Raw genomic sequence first — 19,749 nt, 5'->3', positions numbered from 1 at the left:
TCATTCCACACGGTGATTGTGAGCTGCTGGAGGCACTAAGCATTCGTGTCTGCTGAGAGCCACTGCATGACCCCATCAGTTTCTTTGAAAATCAATGGGAAAAATGCTGGAGAATGCAAAGGAAGCAGGAACAGTCAAAGTAAAGACAAGTGATGTCCTGTAATGGTTGTAATGATTCTGAAACACGCAAGGTCACAGATAATCAGGAATCTAATTCTCCTTTGAAAGAATCTGTCAAGTTACTTCCCTACCTCAAAAACAACTGCTGATTGATGTTATTTATGGGCTAACAAACTCATTGAAGGCAGTCTGAATGGAGGTTGTACAGCCTTTACTATCCAGGTGGAGTTAGGTAGCTTCAGCTGTAGAAAAAAAATAGGTAAAGAGGTTTTCATTGTTATAGTAAAACACATGGATAGGATGTGTTTCCAAAAGTGCCAACACTGCTGCAAGCCAGAGCCACAATGCAGCAGTTCCGTTAATCAAACTCTCAACAGTTTCAGCTTGACAGATCTCCCCATTTAGTTGCTTCATTGTGCTGCAGTTGTTCAAAGTTGTTGTGAAGTGGGGAGAAAGGACCCAGGAAGGATGGACGTGCCTTGGAACTGGGCAGAAGCGTGCAGAGAGGTCAGGGCTAGGCAGGCACTGACATGAGCCTTACAGAAGGAACCAGTATCTGGGGTTCTTTCTCAGTGTCTATTGCTCAGTGTAGATTTCTCAGTGTAGATTGCAGGTAACACCTCAGGAAGAGGACGTTGAGATCTGCAGGCTGTACCTGGAAGGATTTTGAAGGCAGTTTGTACCAACATACACCCCAATGTGCTGGCTAGAACTGCAAAGCAGGACAGTCTGTATCTAACACTAAATGTCAGACCTCTTCCTCTCTACCACAGTTCTACCCAGCTGCTTTTTGGTTTTCCATCGAATTGTAAAGAGCAAGGGCAGAGCCGTTTCCTGTAGGAGTGAAGTAAAAGGTTTTACAACAAACGACGGGGTTGGTTGACAAGAAGGGCTCTTTTCCCTGGACTCTGTGTGTGTGTGCTTGGAGATGGCAGTGAGGGAGCTATGGCATGGATCCAGATTCAAAGCAACCTCCAAACAGTAGAGATGCAAGGCAAATTTGGACTTTAGCACAAGCGTGGGTGTCAGCTCAAAATGTATAATGTAAAATCAACTCACAGCTCAAAGGCCAGGGCCACAAGCAGGGAAGTAGCAACCCCACAGCTCACAAATCTTGGGATTAGGCTAGATGGCAAAGTCAGCCAGTAGAAGGAAAAGGCCATATGAGCCTCTCATGTAGGTATAATTTAAAATTCATTGTAATTGTGAACTGAATTCTGAGAGGTTTCTTGTAATGAGGGGTCTTAGAGTTTGTTGGGTTGGGTTTTTAAAGCTGATCCTTAGCTTTTTGCACAGACACTTCAACCTCAGCAAGGTCCTAGACCTGAGGGGAGAGGGGTGGTCCTTTCCAAAGAAAGAGCAGTTTAGCTACATTAGTTTTGATCGTTTTAACTTCAAAGATGTGGGGTAGAGAAAGACCATAAGAAAATGTGGTTGCAACAAGAAGGAGAGAACATATGAAAATATGTGATGAGTGAGATGTGAAAGTTAGGCAAAGATGAGATTTTGGCTGGCTCCAGCTGGATTCAGCTGGCCCTTAGCACTGAGGATTCAATGTTATTCAAAGAAGAAATTCCAAATTCCAAACACAATAAAAACTGTTGTTCAAAATGAAGTTATTTCTGCAAAGTGACAGGCAAGGATTCACATCGCCCCTAATTTACACAAGTTGGACATTTAGAAAGCAGAGACATGAACAGTGGGATAGACAGTAAACACTGTGATGTCTAAACCTCCCTGTATGGTTATGAATTACAAATTATATATTTGCTCACATCCAGGTATTAGATCTTAGCAGTGAGGTTGTTCATGGCATGCTATTTTGTTATCTAGATTTTTCTGTCACTTGAACAAGAACTTTGAAACTGCAAATATGGTCAATTCCCAGTGGAGGTATAGCATGGCCAGAGCACATGAGAGCCTGTTCTGCCAGAGCAGTGCTGGGTTCTGACAGGACAACTGTCAACAGTTGAGATCCAATGATGTGTTGTGTATCATGTGTGTGCATGTCCCAGCAATATCCTGTTTCATCAGCATTCACCCTTTTCTGTCCCTCCTATTATTCAAAGGTTTAAAAAAAAAAATTCTTATAAAGGCACAAACATAACTTTCACTCCAGCACGACATACTTCAAGTGCTGGTGTTGCTCTGTCCCAGCACTGAAGTTGTCCGGAGCCCAGATTGGTAGTCAAGATTTCAGGCACATTTTTGTGGCCTCATAGTTCTTATTTAGTTTTTTTTCAAAGGAAAAAAAAACCAAATCCAACGTATTTTAATAATCTGACCTGCATTTTAATGATTTCTAATGTCTGTGGTATCCATCCAGATGTGGTTTTGCCTGCCTGACCCTCCTGTCAATACTTATTAATTTCATGACAATCTTTTCAAGTGTGTTTGGAAACAAACAGGGAAAAGTTACTCTAAGGTCAAGAATGAGCCCAGTGAGGTGAAACAGAAATGATCGTGCCCACTACAATAGAGAGCATGATGTTTCTGTAGCTTTTTCCATCTTGCTCTTAAAGTGAGCTCTCTGCATAGATCAGTAAAGCATCCTTGAAGAGGGAAGTTGCTACTCGAGTCCTGGAGGTGAGAGGAGGAACCAAGGCAAGTTACAGAAGCAAATCAGTGAGTCAGTGGCAGAACAAGGAGGTCCAGAGCTTTAATCCTTCACAAGCTCTTCTGATGGACAAGTGAAACATGAATGTCAGGGTGAGGCCTTTGACTGCTTAAATAACAGTGCACTGGAATTACCTGGGGGTATTTGGTTTTGAAGAACTTGGGAGTCAAAAAGGCAGCAGGACTGGTGAGGCTGAAGCGTCCACGTTGTGCAAAGTGCTTAACCAGAACCATCGCTTTCTTGATTTGATACACTTACCAAGTTGATGTAAACCGAAATCTTGCTAATTATTTAAACCTAGAAATGAACTTCATTTTCTTTGAGAAAACCACGGGAGACTCCGCTTACTTTGGGGTTTCATTGTTCCGCCCTGCTGGTACAGTTAGAGAGACTTTAGAATTTCAAAGGAAAAGTGAAGGAACAGCAGCCAGAGCTGGATGAAGGGAAGGATGGGGTGTCAGTAGTCCTAGATGAAGCCTGCCCCAGCTCTGTAGACCCTGCTGTGCTGGCAGACATAGACTGTTCTCCCTGGAGTTTCTCCTGTGGAAATGAGGGTGTTTTCCATGGGGTTGATGGGGTCTTTTAGAAGCCTTACCAGTACGCTGAGAAGTATTTCTGAGGACAGGGTGGCCAAACCTGAGCTGGCAGTAGCGCACAGCGGGGAGAAAGAAACCTCTGCGAGGAGGCGGCGGTGTGAGCGGGACTCCTCGGGCTGGCGCAGCGGGCGGGAGCCCATCCGCAGGGAAAACGCTACAGCTGGGAGAGAAGCGGGTGTACCAGGCGCTGGGCCGGGGGAGCGGCGGGAGGGATGGGCCCGTTGGGACGGGTGGCGGCGGTGGGGCGGTGGCAGCGGCGGGGCGGTGGGGCGGTGGGGCGGTGGCAGTGCTGGGGCGGTGGCAGTGCTGGGGCGGTGGCAGCGGTGGGGCGGTGGCGGTGGCAGCGGTGGGGCGGTGGCAGTGCTGGGGCGGTGACAGCGGTGGGGCGGTGGCAGTGCTGGGGTGGTGACAGCGGTGGGGTGGTGGCAGTGCTGGGGCGGTGACAGCGGTGGGGCGGTGGCAGTGGTGGGGTGGTGACAGCGGTGGGGTGGTGGCAGTGCTGGGGCGGTGACAGCGGTGGCCGCGCCCGTTCCCGCCCGTCCCCGCCGAGCGCGGCCGCGCCCCGGGGCCCGCGGGCGGCTCCTGCGGCGGCAGCGCCCCCCAGCGGCCGGCCCGGCCCGTTCCCGGTCCTTGTCCCGCTCTGTCCCGGTCCTTGTCCCGCTCTGTCCCGGTCCCTTCCGCTCTTCTGGGACTGACGTAGCTCCATGCCGGAGGGCTGGGAATGGGGTGAGGCTTTCCGGACCATTTTCAAAGCGCTTCAAGGGGCTGATTGTGTGACCTGGTGGCCCCGCAGGGCTCGTGGGTGTCCGGCAGCGGGATGCCTTCAGGCCGGGGAAGGCTCTGTGCGGTCCCAGGACCCAGCCACACACGCGTCTGTGCCGGCCCAGGGGCACACGGGGACTCCGAGCGTCCGGAGTGCCTCGGCCATGTGGGGGAGAGTCCCGACTGTGCTGTCCCGGATGAACGCAAGTTGAAATTTCATGTTTCATTGAGCATTCAAAGAGAAAAGGAAGGTTGGATTTTGTAGAGGGCTTTTACCAGAGGAAATTAAAAAATATGTATCTGACATATCTGAAGACTTGGTTTTAAGTTGCATCCTGATTGTTCCAGATGTTCCCCAGATGTCAAAGGGAACCAGGCATTGGAACAGCAGAACACATTTATTTTAATGTGCTCTAACTTCAGTATTGCCAAAGAATTAAAAGGCCTGGGTTTGTTTTGATTTTTCCTTTCACTAGTAACTTCATTGTCTGTTAATTGTCTACTAATCAAATTGAAGGTGAATTGGTTCCTTTTTATTTCAGACAGCATGAGGTTGATATACATCCTGATCCTGGCTGCTTCCCAATCTCTTCTCTTGGGTTTGTATGGTACTGAGCAGCTCTGGGAAAAGTGCTACAAACATTGGCAATGATCGATGCACAACCACAGGGGTACAAATAGAGAGCTGAGTTCTTCCACAAAGTGCTTATAGAATCCATCAGCTTGGGGCTTCCCTCTTTAGCTCTTCTCTTGACAGATTTCAGGATGTGTGGAAGAGTTGAAAGCTTCAGGAAAGGTTAGAAACAGCTTCAGTCCACTGTCCAAATCTCCTTAACACGGTCCAGCATCCCCAGGAAGCAACAGAGAGGGCAAAGAACCCCTCTGCGATTTGGGGGAAGGAGCTGCAGCTCCCAGGGGCAAAACCTCCTGGGGCAACCCTTGCCTTCTCCCTAGGGAAAGGTGGAATGAGGGAAGGGTGTGCTTCTGCCTGGCCCGAGCCTTCTCTTCCCACAGTCTTTTCTCTTCTTTGTATTTCTGCCTAAGGAAGACATCAACGTTCAACTAAAATTTAATGTGCAAAAAATGCATATTTTCAAGAATCATTCAATATTGCTTCCATTATCTCTTTAGGGTGCAAGGGAACCAGGTGCTCCTAAGACTTCTAAGGTGAATTTATTCGCATTGAAGGAGATGCTGTCAGTGTCTGACATTGTGGTGTTTCAGATCTATAGAAACTGGGACCGGAGTGACAGACTGGGCACAGGCACAGAGATCCGTGCCACTCGAACAGAGAAGACACAATTTGTGCGCGTGTTCTCTTAGAGGAGTTTGGTGATGTTCTGTGATGTTCTGTGCACCTGGATGAAGGACCGGCATCTGTGCACTGTAAGGCACGGTGCCAGCGCTTCCCGCGGCACGGTTTGCACACGGGCTTCGGCAGGAAGGGATGGCGGTGCGTTTTACCCGTGTCCTTGTGCCGGGCAGCGCGTGTGACCCGAGCTGTGTCCGTGCCCGTGTCCGTGTCCGTGTCCGTGCCCGTGCCCGTGTCCGTGTCCGTGTCCGTGCCCGTGTCCGTGTCCGTGTCCGTGTCCGGCCCCTCCTCCGGGAGCACAGCGGGGTCGCGCCGCCCCGCGCCGCCAGGGGGCGCCAAGCCCGGCAGGGTCTGAGAGTGCGTGAGTGTATATATAAATATTTTATATATATATATATATATATATATATACATACATGTGTGTGTGTTTAAGTGTATGTATATGTGTGTGTGTCCGTGTGTCCGCACATGTGTCCGCGTGTGTCTGTGTGTCCGCACATCTGTCCGCGTGTGTGTGTCCGTGTGTATGTCTGTGGCCGTGTGTGTGGCCGTGTGTGTGTCCGTGTGTGTGTGTGTGTCCGTGTGTATGTCTGTAGCCGTGTGTGTGTCCGTGTGTGTGTGTGTGTCCGTGTGTATGTCTGTGGCCGTGTGTGTGGCCGTGTGTGTGTGTGTGTCCGTGTGTGTGTCCGTGTGTATGTCTGTGGCCGTGTCTGTGGCCGTGTCTGTGGCCGTGTCTGTGGCCGTGTCTGTGGCCGTGTCTGTGGCCGTGTGTCCCGCGCCCGCCCGCGCCGCCGCCGCCCTGCGGAGCCGCCCGCGCCTTCCGGCGCCGTGACCCGGCAGTGACGCTGCCATGGCCGCCCGCTGAGGCGCGGAGCGCGGCCGAGCCCGGCGGGGCGGAGCGGGGCGGGGCGGAGCGGGGCTGGCGGCGGTTCCCGGCGGCCGCGCTGTGTGGTTGGCGCTCGGGTGGAAGCGGGCCCGGCCGTGCCCCCGGGCCGCGGGTGCCGCCGTGCCCCGGAGCGGGCGGGCTGAGCCGCGCTCGGTCCCCTCGGGCGCGGGAGCCGCCTCGCCCCAGCTCCGCCGGCCCGGCCCCGCGGCTCCGCGCCGCAGCGGCCGAAGATGAGGACCGTGCTCATGGTGGCGGAGAAGCCGTCCCTGGCGCAGTCCATCGCCAAGATCCTCTCGAGAGGTAGGGCGGGCGGGGCGGGTGCCGGTGCCGCCGCTGCGCCGGGAGCGCTCCGCGGGCGCGGCCGGAGCGCGGGGATGTGTGCGAGCTGCCGGGGATGCTGTGGGTGCGGTGAGGGTGAGACACCCCGGGCAGCGGCTTGGTTGTCTTGGGAGCCTCCTGGGAACGGACAGGCTCGTAAAAGAACGGGATGTCCCATCACGTTCTGATTCGTTCTGATGCCTGTTCGATCCGATAATAAAGGAATCTGGTTTCGGTATTTTGTGTAGCTGTAGCGTGCCTTAGAGCGTACGGTGTCTGGGAAGTACCAATGAAGTAGCGAGTTGCTGTTCTGAGATTTCTGAAGTTAAAGTTTTATAAATCTGGAAAATAAAATAAATTGATTATAACTGTGTGCTCTAGAAAACTAGCTGTATTTTTGTAAGGTTTCGTGGTGGGAGGGAAAGGCTGATGGAGATAATGGATAATTTAATCTGGAGATGAAATATACTTTAGGAAAGTCATTGATACTTAATGAAATAAAAGTTTGATTAACGAGTAGAATTTTGCAATCAGGAACACCCTAGCTGCAAGATCTAAGGAAAGGGGGATGTAATTTCACATAAAATAAATTGTTTCAACAGCTGGGGTTTTTAAACCTCGTTAATATTTACGATCCTGTTTTCACAGGGAACATGTCCTCTCGCAAGGGGCTCAATGGTGCATGCTCTGTGCACGAGTACACCGGCTCCTTCATAGGACAGACTGCCCACTTCAAGATGACATCGGTGTGTGGTCACGTCATGACTTTGGATTTCATAGGTATTTGCCTGCTCATCAGATGTTGTAACTAGTACAGCTTGTAGGGCTGCCAGGTCCTTCAGAAAAAGCTGAGTGGTCCCTTGGTATACAATAAAGCAAGATGTGTTGGGGTGGAAAATTTTCCATACAAATTTTAAAAGCCAAGTGTTTTGCAGAGTAAAGCTGTTTGTTTTATAAACATTTCTTCAGAGCTCCACTTAATATACTTTTGCTTTTCAGGAAAATATAACAGCTGGGATAAAGTGGATCCAGCAGAACTTTTCAGTAAAGCTCCCACAGAAAAGAAAGAAGCTAATCCCAAACTGACCATGGTGAAGTTTCTACAGGTATTCTTTCTTATGAGCATTATTTAGAGTGATCATTTTCTGTGTTCCTAAATAAGAATTCCCCCAGGGACTAGCTTTTTGTCACAGTTAGATCTATTCTATTAACACAGTATGCACAATATTTTTTGCTGGTTCTTACACTGTCTGAAATCTTTGTTAAATTCACTTTTGTCATTGCTTTCTGAGTTTTTTGAAGGTTGATATCATGCTGCTCAGAATTGGAGCATTGGATGCAAGTTTAGCTTTAACAGCAAGTGCGAGGCACAGCTTATAAATGTCTTCTTTAAAATAAGTCTCTGTTGGTTACTGTTCACACTTCAAACACTCTGCTGATACCAGAAAAAGAAATGTATAGGTAGGGAGGAGGGAGGTGGTTTTTTGAGTTGCTGAAGAACTGTGCTAATTTTTCTCGCAGGTGGAGGGAAGAGGCTGTGATTGTATTGTCTTGTGGTTGGATTGTGATAAGGAAGGAGAAAACATCTGTTTTGAAGTAAGGTTTCTATTTTTAAGACACATAATACCATAATACATGTCTTACAAGACTATCAATGTATTGTTTTATGAGCATACAGTAAAATTCAAACTATAGTTGAATAAAGTTTTAAAGGCATAGATGGCTTTGGTGGAAAAACTCACATGCTTTGAACTCTGTAAGATAACAGTTAAAGAGTATAAATAAACTTCAGAGGTGTTGCTCATCTCCTATGAACAATCAGGCCTCTTAAATGTTAGAACATTCCAATGCTTCAAGAATTGGTCTGTATTCCACAGCTGGAGTAGTTATTTTTATGTTCTTATAAAACTTCATCTCTGTTATCTTTTGTTTATTAAGCAAGGAGATGCTTTAGAGCACAGAAGCTGTTTGCAAGTGTAGGCTAACTGCAGAGATTTGGCCTCTGCACATAAAAAGCATAGAACTACAAATTTGCTAAGATTTTTTTTTTTTAACATCCTATTCCCAGACGCCTACATGAAGAGTATTTGTTTGGGCATTTTCTTTAGTTTAAAGAAACATGTTTTATCAGATAATTGTTTTAAGTTCTTTGCACATCCCTGTATCATTACTTGTGCCTTAGCAATGAATAGAATAAACCCAGATGGACACTGGTACATGTTCACCAAAAGGTGCTGCGAATATCTTTGCTCTTAGCCAAAAATACTGATTTGCTCTCAGCAGTTACTGTATAGTAAATAAATCCTTCAGTTTTGTTAATTCTTCATATGCTTTTGAGTGCATGGACAAATACTGCTCCAGCTTATCACTTAATGTATTGGCATGACATCTTGCTGAATTAAGAAAGCAGTGACACAGAAACAAGCATTTTGTGGAGAGTGTTTTTTTTATCTTTAGAGAGAAAGCCTTTATCTTTCAAATCCTCTTTAACTATCCTTCTGATTTTCCTTAGGTTCTTGATGCTGTTCTTCCTGTCATGAACAAACCTCGTGGCACGGAGAGGACGATTTACAGAGCTAAATTCAGTTCCATCACCGACACAGACATCTGCAATGCCATGAATCACTTGGGAGAGCCCAATCGCAACGAAGCTCTGTCCGTGGATGCCCGCCAGGAGCTGGATCTGAGGATTGGCTGTGCCTTCACAAGGTGACAGCACAGACTGCAGATGGTTTTGTGAAGGGTTCAGGAATGGCTCTGTGCCCTTGTGGTTTAACCCCAGCCAAGCCCCACACAGCCACTCACTGCCTCTCCACCCCTGGGGTGGGGCAGAGTGCTGGATGGGTAGAAGTGGGAAAACTCACAGCTTGAGATAAAGACAGTTTAATAGGTAAACAAAAGCTGCACACACAAGCAAAGCAAAGTAAGGAATTAATTCACCACTTCCCAGGGGCAGGCAGGTGTTCAGCCATCCCCAGGAAAGCTGGGCTCCATCACCCATTACATTTACTTGGGAAAACAAATACCATCACCAAGTGTTCCACCCTTCCTCCTTATTTCCCCAGCTTTATATGCTGAGCATGATGTCACATGATCTGGAATAGCCCTTTGGTCAGCTGGGATCAGCTGTCCTGGCTGTGTCCCCTCCCAGCTTCTTGTGAGGCAAAATGATTATGTCTTAATTAACTGTAAGAGATAGTGTTTCTCAGAATGCTCTTTTCCTAATGCCTGAATGATTTTATAGATTACTCATATTTTGTGCATGTATGATAATGAAAATCTCTGCTTTTCATGGGAATGAGGATATTAATGTATACATTCCTCATTTGTTTTTCCCCCCCTGTCCTTCTCTTAGGTTCCAGACTAAATATTTTCAGGGGAAATACGGGAATTTAGACAGCTCCCTCATCTCCTTTGGGCCATGTCAGACCCCAACACTTGGATTCTGTGTTGAGAGGCATGACAAAATCCAGTCATTTAAGCCTGAGACTTACTGGGTGTTGCAAGCTAAAGTAAGTTTCACAGTACTTGATTTTACAAAAGAAATGCATTTGTATTTTGTTCATTCATAAATTCATAGCTGTTGACAGGAACTCACAATGCCTGTAGTTTACTCATGTGTTCTCATTCTGTTCACATGTGTGTCACCACTCTCAAGAACAGATTCCAGGATGTCAGTTTTGTGTTAAAGTGCTTATTGTCTGCTCCTTATAAGAATTCTTCAGTGCTAATCGTCTAAGCTTAGATTCTGCCAAAAAGACTACTTAAATGGTTCTCTTTTGTTCCCTGGGGTCCTTGGACTGACTGTTGTTAATTTGAACCCAGGAATTAATTAGCCTGCCAACAAACATTGGCATTGCTGAGTATTGGAATTTTAAAGCAAATAAAATGCTCATTGTGTTAATTGGCAATTGAGTCCTCAGAGTACTTTGGCAGCTTAGAGTAGTTTTACAGCCTCACTGCTGTCCAAGCTCTGAGAGCAGACCAACAGGGTTTTATGGCTTGTGATCACAAGGATATTTTAAGCAAATAAGAGATTAATGATGAAAAGTTACCATTGTTGTATTTTAAAAGTAAAAAAAAGGTGAAATCTGGAATCTGCTGTCATGTCTTGTGTGTCATGCTAGGAAATACTTGGTGCTGTTTACAGAGGGGTTTGTGCTCTCTCGTGTTGGTCACTTCACACTAATTTTTGTGCATGGGGCTGAAAATGTGACCTAGTTACAGTTTAATACAAATTATGCCAAATCAAAATTGTAAGCTTTGAATTTCTGTCTATTTCAGTGTTTTCTGTTCCCAGCACTAAACAAGGACAGTATTTCAGTGCAGTCAGGAATAGTTCTGGTCATTCCCCAGACCCCAGAACTCCAAGTTCTCCATCCTTCTCAAAAGCCCCCCCAAAAAAGGCAAAACTGCATGTTTGAGTACTGGTGTCCTGGTGTGGGTTTGCCCTAAATTTGTCCTAACAAATCCTCTATGTCCTAGGATTTGCTTGCTGGACTCTTGTAGGGAATTCTCACACTTCTGGGAGTAGAGTTGGTGGGAATTAATTAATTTTTTTTTTGTCCAATAGGTGAACCCTGAAAAAGAAAGTTCTCTCACTTTGGATTGGGATAGAGTGAGGGTGTTTGATCGTGAGGTTGCTCAAATGTTCCTGAATATAACAAAGATGGCAAAAGAAGCAAAGGTAAGAACATTTACCAAGTGCCAGTAGATCCATATTTCATATGAAGAAAATACAATTTAATGTATCACTTGCTGCTTATTGAGGCTTTTGGTTGTTTTTGTTAAAGAGAGTAGAATATCTGTATTTTGATTTTTACTTCATTCAGCTTTGTGCAAATGAGAATAAAAGGCAAGAGATTTTTTTTATTGTAGATTGTGGTGGCTGGTGTGGTCATCTTAGCAGAGGCCTTTTCTTAACACTGGCTTTGGAAATGCTCATCACTCATGATAGGAACTCTTCATTACTAAACCTGCTAGAAAATACTGTTCAGATGTCTCCAAGCAGACCTCTTATTTCCCATGAGACATTGAATAAATTGGAATTTAATTATGTGTAGGGCAATATTCCTGCAGTTAAATATTTAATCATGTGTATATCTTTATAGCCAATTGACTTAAAACTGCCCTGTTCAATACTTGTTTGACAGTTGGATTTAAGTGCTTATAGACATCAAGGTTCAAAGACTGCTTGAAGCTTTTAAAAATCTGCGTTCTTATAGTTAGGAATGTTGTTTGGAATGAGCACTAAATCCTTGTAGCACTGTAAGATGGTGCTGCTGAGGTAAGTGGGAAGTAAAGACAGCAATAAGCTGCCTTGCTGTGTTCCCAGTTAGTTATAGATCTGATCTAGTCCTGGCACAAAGGGACTTTCAGACTTTAATTTTAGAACTTGATAAAATTATCTCCAGTCAGATTTTCTGAAGTAAAAATATATTGGTGGTTACTGTTGTAAGAGAACAAAGCAGATATGATAAAAATAGACAATGGTAGGTATGATACATATTTATAGACATGATTTAAATTATGCATTTACAAAATGTCAGAACTTTTACTGTGAAAATGCTGTTTTCTAGGTAGAATCTGTGAGTAAAAAAGAGAAGGTGAAACAGAGGCCTCTGGCTCTGAACACAGTAGAAATGCTCCGAGTAGCCAGTGCTGCTTTAGGTAGGTACAAAAGCTCAGATTTTCACAGTGTTTTAAAGCAAAATATTTTGACCTCTCAAATAAAACAAATAATACATAATTTTGAGCAAAGGATCAAGTTTAGAAAGCTGCTCGTCAAAAGCGAAATGTTTGGCAAGATCAAGATGACAGAAGTCTTAGGGAAAGGACAAACCATAATTTATTTAAATGCTTGTGTAAGGTATACATCCAGATGCAGCAAACTATAATCACAGGGATGTGTCTGTGACTTTTGTTTTCTCCTGTCCCCTCTCAGGAATGGGTCCCCAACATGCCATGCAAATAGCAGAGCGTCTTTATACTCAAGGTTATATCAGCTACCCTCGAACAGAAACTACTCATTATCCAGAAAACTTTGACCTGAAAGGATGTTTGAGACAACAAGCCAATAATCCTTACTGGGCAGAAACTGTGAGTACATGAAGCAAAAGCTGTACTATTATTCTCTAGTTTGTTTTAGACTGGATCTTGCTTGGTGTTTTATGACCTATAGGCCTTCAGAAACTTTAAATATCTGTTATTTCTCATGTTTCTGTTGTATTGTTATGAATTTGATCTGAGCAAGCCATTTCTTTCTTCACCCAGGTAAAATCATTGCTATCAGAAGGCATCAATCGTCCAAGGAAAGGCCATGATGCAGGAGACCATCCTCCCATCACCCCAATGAGAGCTGCAACAGAAGCAGAATTAGGTACAGGGAAATTCAGTAGGGTTGGGACACTGTGTGAGGAAATCAGTCCCTTGAAGTGTAAGGTGCCCTTTTCACTGAGTTGCAACAGAAAATAAAATTATGTAAATATAGAATCACTGAGTTGCAACAGAAAATAAAATTATTTGAACGGCAAGAAGTGAAGAGAGAGCAAACTTGATCCTCACTGAAACTTCTGGTGACAGTGAACTTCAGAACTGCTTCAGCAGTCGATCTTTGGGACTATAGTACTGCCAAGAAAAAGAAAACAACTTAATGCCTAAATTTCTAGGAGAAATTTGTCCCAGAACAGGAGGTTCCAAGTACTGAAATTTGATGATATTTTGTGGCTGAGGTATTGTTTCTCCCCAGGTGGAGATGGGTGGCGACTGTACGAGTACATAACTCGGCACTTCATTGCCACTGTCAGTGCTGACTGCAAGTACCTACAAACCACCATTGCCTTCAGTATTGGCCCTGAAAGATTTACCTGTGTTGGGAAGGTGGTAACTTCACCAGGTAAGACATACTGGGAGTAAGTATTAGCTGCAGATTAATTTTTCCCCCATTAATACATGGAATGGATATGAAGTGTAGCTTTGGGGACAAGTGCAGTTGTGAAGACTTTTTTGAGCTCTCAAACCAGAGACCTAATCTTGTCCTAACTTTTGTACTTCAGTTATGATAGAAAAAGTGTTATTTCTCATGTAGTAGTTTCAAAGATTTAATGCCACATTTGCCGGTGTGAAGACCAGTCTTTTTACAAACAGTAAATGCTTTTTGGGGGATAAATTATACAAGAAGTTTTTTCTTGAGCCTCTGTAAAAGGAATGTAGCAGCACTACTGAGACTTCTATGGTAAACTGCTAAGTTGTTTGTTTCTTTACCTACAGGGTTCACAGAAATTATGCCATGGCACAGCATCCCATTAGAGGAGAGCCTTCCCCACTGTGAGAAAGAAGATCTTTTTCCAATTGGTGAAATAAAGTTGCTGGAAAAGCAAACCAGCCCTCCTGATTACCTGACAGAAGCAGAACTGATCACTCTGATGGAAAAGCATGGCATTGGTAGGAACTTGCTTAACTTACACTGTTCTGCAGTACATCCACCAAGAGTGCAAGCAGTCTGAGTCACTCCTCTGCACTGGCTCTGTCAGTAATGAGCTCTCAGTATTCCTTTGGATGTGTACAGTGATCATCTCTTCCCCTTCAAACCACCATGCCCATAGCTTCCTTCAGCAGATGGTAGATTGTTTCTTCTCCCACGTTCCTTTCCCTTTCTTACCCTTATTTTTAGTAGTTTCTGGTTTCTGGCCAAACACTTCTGGCCAAAGCAGTATCCTTTCATAACACATCCCTGTCACTTCTCTGTCAGGAAGAGCTGATGTGTGGAAGGAAGCACCTCCCCATTCTTAGGAATGATTTCTTGTCTTTACAGCTTGCTTTAGCTTTGCTCTCTTCAATAATCCTTCTGTATCTTACACAATTTATCACAATTCTACTTTATCAGTCTGACTTGTTTCTTTTAATGTATTTTCATGAATTTGCCCTGTCAGAGCAAACACAGTCTCTTACTCTACTGTGTTTTTCCAGAGTAAATAACTGTGAGAATAGGTGCCTTCCCAGTAGTAATTCCTTGGAAGAGATGAAAGGATTAAGGTTAAACCATATGTTTCAGACTTATCAGAATTGCAAAGGAGCATCAGAGTTACTAGAGAGAGAGAAGTTACGCACTGGAAGTCGGGTAACTGATATAAGAAGGTGTCTGAATTTAAGCAGTCCTAGGAGCCCTGTAATTTGACATTAAACCAGAGAAGCCAGAAGCGAGTCATTTGATGAAAGCTCTGTTTTCTTCAGGATGGATATATTGTTTTCCTTTGTGTGGCAGGAACTGATGCCAGTATTCCAGTCCACATTAACAACATTTGCCAGCGCAACTATGTCACAGTGGAGAGTGGTCGAAGACTTAAACCTACAAACCTTGGCATTGTTCTGGTTCATGGTTATTACAAAATAGGTCAGTTAAATGCTCTTCCCTTTCCATCCTCTTACCTTCCTTTCCCTTTACTATATCAAAGACTGATGTCAATGTGAGAGTAACATTTCTGTCTCGAATACTGCTTATTTTGATGTCAGTTTATGTATGAATAGTGTCCTACCTCCATTTTTGACCTTTCATTGCTGCTGTCTCTGTTTCCTGTTAGATGCAGAATTGGTTCTTCCTACAATCCGCAGTGCTGTAGAGAAGCAACTCAACTTAATAGCTCTGGGTAAAGCAAATTATCATCAGGTCCTGGAGCACACCCTTGACATTTTCAAAAGGAAGTTTCACTATTTTGTGGATTCTATTGCAGGTAAAACCTTCTACATGTGAAATTCCCTACAATTACCCAGTTGTTGCATAGAAAATACTTATATATTAGCTTCCTTTCAGAGGCTTAGGCTTTCTGAAAAGTTGTGCCAGGACTGGAAGTTGCCAGTCAAATTAATTTGCTCTCCAAAGGGAGATGGACTGAATCATGTCTCCAAAACTCTACTTCAGGTTTATTTTGTGCCTGTATAGTGGTGAGTTTTTGAAAATTTGAGATCAGTTGAACCAGTGTGTTTGTGCATGCTCAGTGCAACATGCTGTGTGTTTGTAGACAAGGAAGAGCATTGTGAGTAAAATATTTTAGTTCTCACTTCTTCACAGGTCTGTAGGTGATTTTGTGCCAAGATTCCTCTTAAGATCTGGAATTCTAACCCAAGTGTGATTATTCGTTTTGCAGGTATGGATGAACTGATGGAAGTGTCTTTTTCACCCTTGGCTGCCACAGGCAAACCCCTTTCCCGCTGTGGTAAATGCCATCGTTTCATGAAGTATATTCAGGTCAGTTTACCTCATACTTGAAATTTGAATTTCACTTGCTGGGGGGCATTGAGTATAAACTTCCTTCTGTTCTTCCTTCTGAATTTGGGTTCAAATGTGGTCATCATGAGTGCCTTTCTAAAACAAAAAAGGCTGATAGGGTTTTGCTTTGGGGAACAAACCAGCTGAGTTTACCAGAGGTTTTAAACTCTGTTGACCCTGTATGTGCTGAGAAGATCTGTGTTCTGTTTCCAGGCCAAGCCAAGTCGCCTGCACTGCTCTCACTGTGATGACACCTACAGTCTCCCCCAGAATGGTACCATTAAACTCTACAAGGAATTGCGTTGTCCCCTGGATGACTTTGAGCTGGTGCTGTGGTCATCTGGATCCAGAGGAAAGAGCTATCCACTGTGTCCATACTGTTACAACCATCCTCCCTTCAGGGACATGAAGAAAGGTAGGAGTTCTGCATTCAGAACATGCAGGTATCATCCTCACTTGAAATAAATAAGGTGCAGCCTATACAATGGGCTTTTTAGGAGTTTTAAAATCAGTGTTGCTTAGTATAATGTGCTGTTCAAATTAGACTCTAGATGCCTAAAATTCACATTCAACTTACTGACCAAAATTTATTAGTTAACAAACTTTTGATTTTTTTTTTCCACAGTAGAAGTAAGAAAATAATTAATCTGCATGCATTGTAGGTGACCTTCTCAACGCTCAGCATGCAGTGAAAGACACCAAAATACTGATGCCTTGCAAATTTGAATAGGCTTGTGTATAGGAGTATAAACAAAGACCAGGTCTTGGGAATGTTTTGATAGAGATAAATGGTGTGTCAAAAGCTGTTGAAGGATATAAGAGATAGAAGTGCAGTTAGCTTACTAATTGTGGGACTGAAACTTACTTAAAGTAGTGCACTGAAGCTTTTCAGCATCTTTTTATTACCATATTTTAATTAAAAATATGTTGGACTAATAGTGAATAGTTCAAGTATAAAATGACAGTTAGGCAGGAGCTATACATGTAATTGAAAACCTAATGAGTTTTCATCACCGATCTGTCTAAACTGCTTGTACTGTACAGTAGCAGTATATGGCAATTCTGAAAACCATTATAGAAAAATTTTTCAGTAGGGGATTATTCTGAAACTGTGAAGAGGCAAGTTGCCATTCTGGGAGCAGTTCCATCTTTAGTGATTTAGAGAATCTGCAGAATACTCAAGTGTTTCTGGCTTCTGTGTGTCACTTCCTTCAAACTGGGTAGTGTGAGTAGTGAGATAAAGGGTGGTATGGTTTCACTCTTCTTCCCCAGGCATGGGCTGTAATGAGTGCACCCACCCCACGTGCCAGCATTCCCTTAGCATGCTTGGAATTGGGCAGTGCGTGGAGTGTGAGAACGGGGTTCTGGTGCTGGACCCGACCTCGGGTCCCAAGTGGAAGATGGCCTGCAACAAATGCAACGTGATCGTGCACTTCTTCGAGAACGCCCACAAGGTCCGGGTGTCGCCCGAGACCTGCGACCTGTGCGAGGCGGCGCTCGTGGACGTGGATTTTAACAAAGCCAAATCCCCCTTACCTGGGGATGAGACCCAGCATTCAGGCTGTGTGTTCTGTGACCCCGTGTTTCAGGATCTGGTGGAGCTGAAACACGCGGCCATGAGGCACCCCATGCACCGTGGGGGACAAGGGAAGAGGCAAGGGCGGGGAAGGGGCAAAGGCCGGAGACCTGGAGGAAGACTCAACCCAAAGAAACCCAAGGACAAAATGGCAGCTCTGGCTGCTTACTTTGTATAATGGCCACGCAGCAGGAAAATAAACTTCTTATAAAAATGTTTTTCTTTGAGTTCATTTTTAATATCTTTGATGTTTCACCTCTTTCCTGTTCTTACAACAGTTAAACACCTTAGGTTGCTCCCAAAACAAACTCTTCTGGGTGATCCATCAGTAACTGAGTAAGCCTTTAAGCTTTTAATTGGGATTCATTGACACAATTAGAGCTTACAGACAGTAGGAAGACTCAAGAAGTCTGCTTGGACTGTTAACTCTGGCTAATAGAAAGGAAAGGGAATTTGTCTCTTCTGACATTTCTGGGGCCTTTGTCAACAATGCTAGTGCCAGGAATATAAGAACTGATTAAGATCAGTGCTGTGCTGCCATAGTCTTTAAGTGTGGCATGAAACTCGCTTCATCTGACTTTGACTCTTTAAAAATAAGAAATGATTAGTAGCTGTCAGATTTTTAAATTACATCTGCAATAGCAAGAGTACTGCTTCAAGTCTGTCATTCTGCTGCATAAGTGCATAATGCCAGCAGACATACAAAATGGAAGTTGTTAATGTGAAGGGGAATATGTGCCTTGAGCAGTGATTCCCAAATTATGGCCTGTGCAGACAAGTTAGTATCTCACAGTCAATGGGGCCCAGTTAAATGAGACCTCCTCCTGCTGCTGGAAGACAGATTAAGTATCCATGCTGGTTTATTCCTCTGTGGTCACACAGCAGATCATATCTGACAGAACAGTTTGTCCTGCCTGTTCCCTGAACTGTCATTTCAGTGTTGGTTAGTTTTGCTGTCAAAAGGAGGGTGTCCTCATGCTTTTGTGTGGAGTTGTATCTAACCACTGCAGCACGGGGTGCCACATTGCAAAAGCTTGTACAAAATGCCACTCCTTTCCTTCCATGTGCTTATAGCTGAGCATGTCTGGTCAGCTGGTCAGGTACAGTTTGTTTCATCTATAACCCCAAAACAGTTTCAGCACTAGTTGTGGTCAGATGGGGGGTACAAAGGCTGCTACATTTCAACACAGAATGCAGAGAGTAACCTGGCATGGGATGCACTGGCAACAGAGAGGAAAGACAAGTCCTTACAAGGGTAATTTACAACTCTGCTGTTTTAGTTGGCACAATGTGTGCATTTACTGAACCAGAGAACACAGCCCAAATACCACAGCACCAAGCCTGTTCCTCTGGTCAAATGTTTGTTTATACATTGAGTTACAGCTCAAACATGAATTATGTTTTAACAGTACTGCTTAGAAGATCCAGCCATAGGTAGAAAGGTTTTTTTGTGTAGTTCTTTCTAGTTCTTTCTGGTAAAAGCAGGCTGGAGCAAAAAGCTTCTTTTCATGAAGAATGACGACATTGTTTTAAAAATCAAGTTGATGTGATGCCTTGGAGTCTTAGGTCTTGGCATAAACTACAACAGCTTCAGGGTGATTGTATTGATTCAGTTGTTCAAGTCCTCTCCTAGCTGTAGCCTGGTTTGTACAGCAGGAACTGCTCTGAACATTACCTGTGTGCCCACCTGGCTGCTGCTGCTGGCTGGGATTGCTGTGATGCTTGGAGATGGTCCTGGAAGTGTGGGAAACCTGTCACTGGTCGTTCTCCATGGCTTCTGAGCTGAGTGAATGCTTTCCTCTTCCTCCAAGCATGGCTGAATTTGGTCATTTGCAGACAAACTTTTGCTTGTAAAATCTCTTTGTACTCTTCCCATTTGCATGTATCTCCGTGTGTGATTTGTCAGGGTCTGTAATTCTTCATAATCTAATGCAGAGTATTTTAGGATGGAAAAGCCACTCACCTGGGTTTAGTACTCACCAAAAAATACATTAAGCTATTAAAAAGTATGCAGAAGAGAGCCACGAGGTTGGGGGAGGGTCTGGAGGGGAAGCCGCAGGAGGGGTGGACAATGCTGTCAGGCACATGCTGGAATTTTTGGGTTGATCCTGATGGTCCCTTCCGAGTTTATTCTAGGATTCCGTGAGTGCTGAGCGCGGGGGGAGGGCTCAGTGAAGAGGCATCCCTGGGAAACAGCTCCCTGCTCCTTTCTGCTGTTTCCAGCCCTTCTGTGATGGCAGAGGGTGTGTGGAAGGAGAACCCCAGCCGCTGCACTGGGCAGAAATTGGCGCTCCGGG

At 44.7% G+C, this 19,749-nt stretch overlaps 1 protein-coding gene across 1 annotated transcript; it reads left to right on the top strand.

Annotated features, from left to right (window-relative positions):
• The first annotated feature begins 6,523 nt into the window (after window positions 1–6,523).
• TOP3B (DNA topoisomerase III beta) lies at window positions 6,524–17,630 on the top strand. Its single transcript, XM_062504490.1, has 17 exons — window positions 6,524–6,593; window positions 7,260–7,391; window positions 7,611–7,717; window positions 8,133–8,207; window positions 9,124–9,320; window positions 9,967–10,123; window positions 11,185–11,298; window positions 12,191–12,281; window positions 12,556–12,710; window positions 12,885–12,990; window positions 13,360–13,506; window positions 13,881–14,054; window positions 14,875–15,003; window positions 15,191–15,340; window positions 15,755–15,855; window positions 16,090–16,291; window positions 17,149–17,630. The coding sequence occupies exons 1-17, from the start codon at window positions 6,524–6,526 to the stop codon at window positions 17,628–17,630; spliced, it is 2,589 nt and encodes an 862-aa protein (XP_062360474.1).
• Window positions 17,631–19,749: the final 2,119 nt, after the last annotated feature.

Source organism: Cinclus cinclus, chromosome 17 (genome assembly GCF_963662255.1).
Source record: "Cinclus cinclus chromosome 17, bCinCin1.1, whole genome shotgun sequence".
Taxonomy (NCBI): domain Eukaryota; kingdom Metazoa; phylum Chordata; class Aves; order Passeriformes; family Cinclidae; genus Cinclus; species Cinclus cinclus.
This window is presented reverse-complemented; position numbering and strand designations above follow the sequence as displayed.

What these genes read in the sequence shown, in the direction of transcription:
- TOP3B (XM_062504490.1), top strand. Translation starts at nt 6,524, where the DNA reads ATGAGGACCGTGCTCATGGTGGCGGAGAAGCCGTCCCTGGCGCAGTCC. An exon ending in CGCCAAGATCCTCTCGAGAG is followed by an intron (nt 6,594 to 7,259) that starts GTAGGGCGGGCG and finishes CTGTTTTCACAG; the next exon opens with GGAACATGTCCTCTCGCAAG. An exon ending in CTTCAGGGACATGAAGAAAG is followed by an intron (nt 16,292 to 17,148) that starts GTAGGAGTTCTG and finishes CTTCTTCCCCAG; the next exon opens with GCATGGGCTGTAATGAGTGC.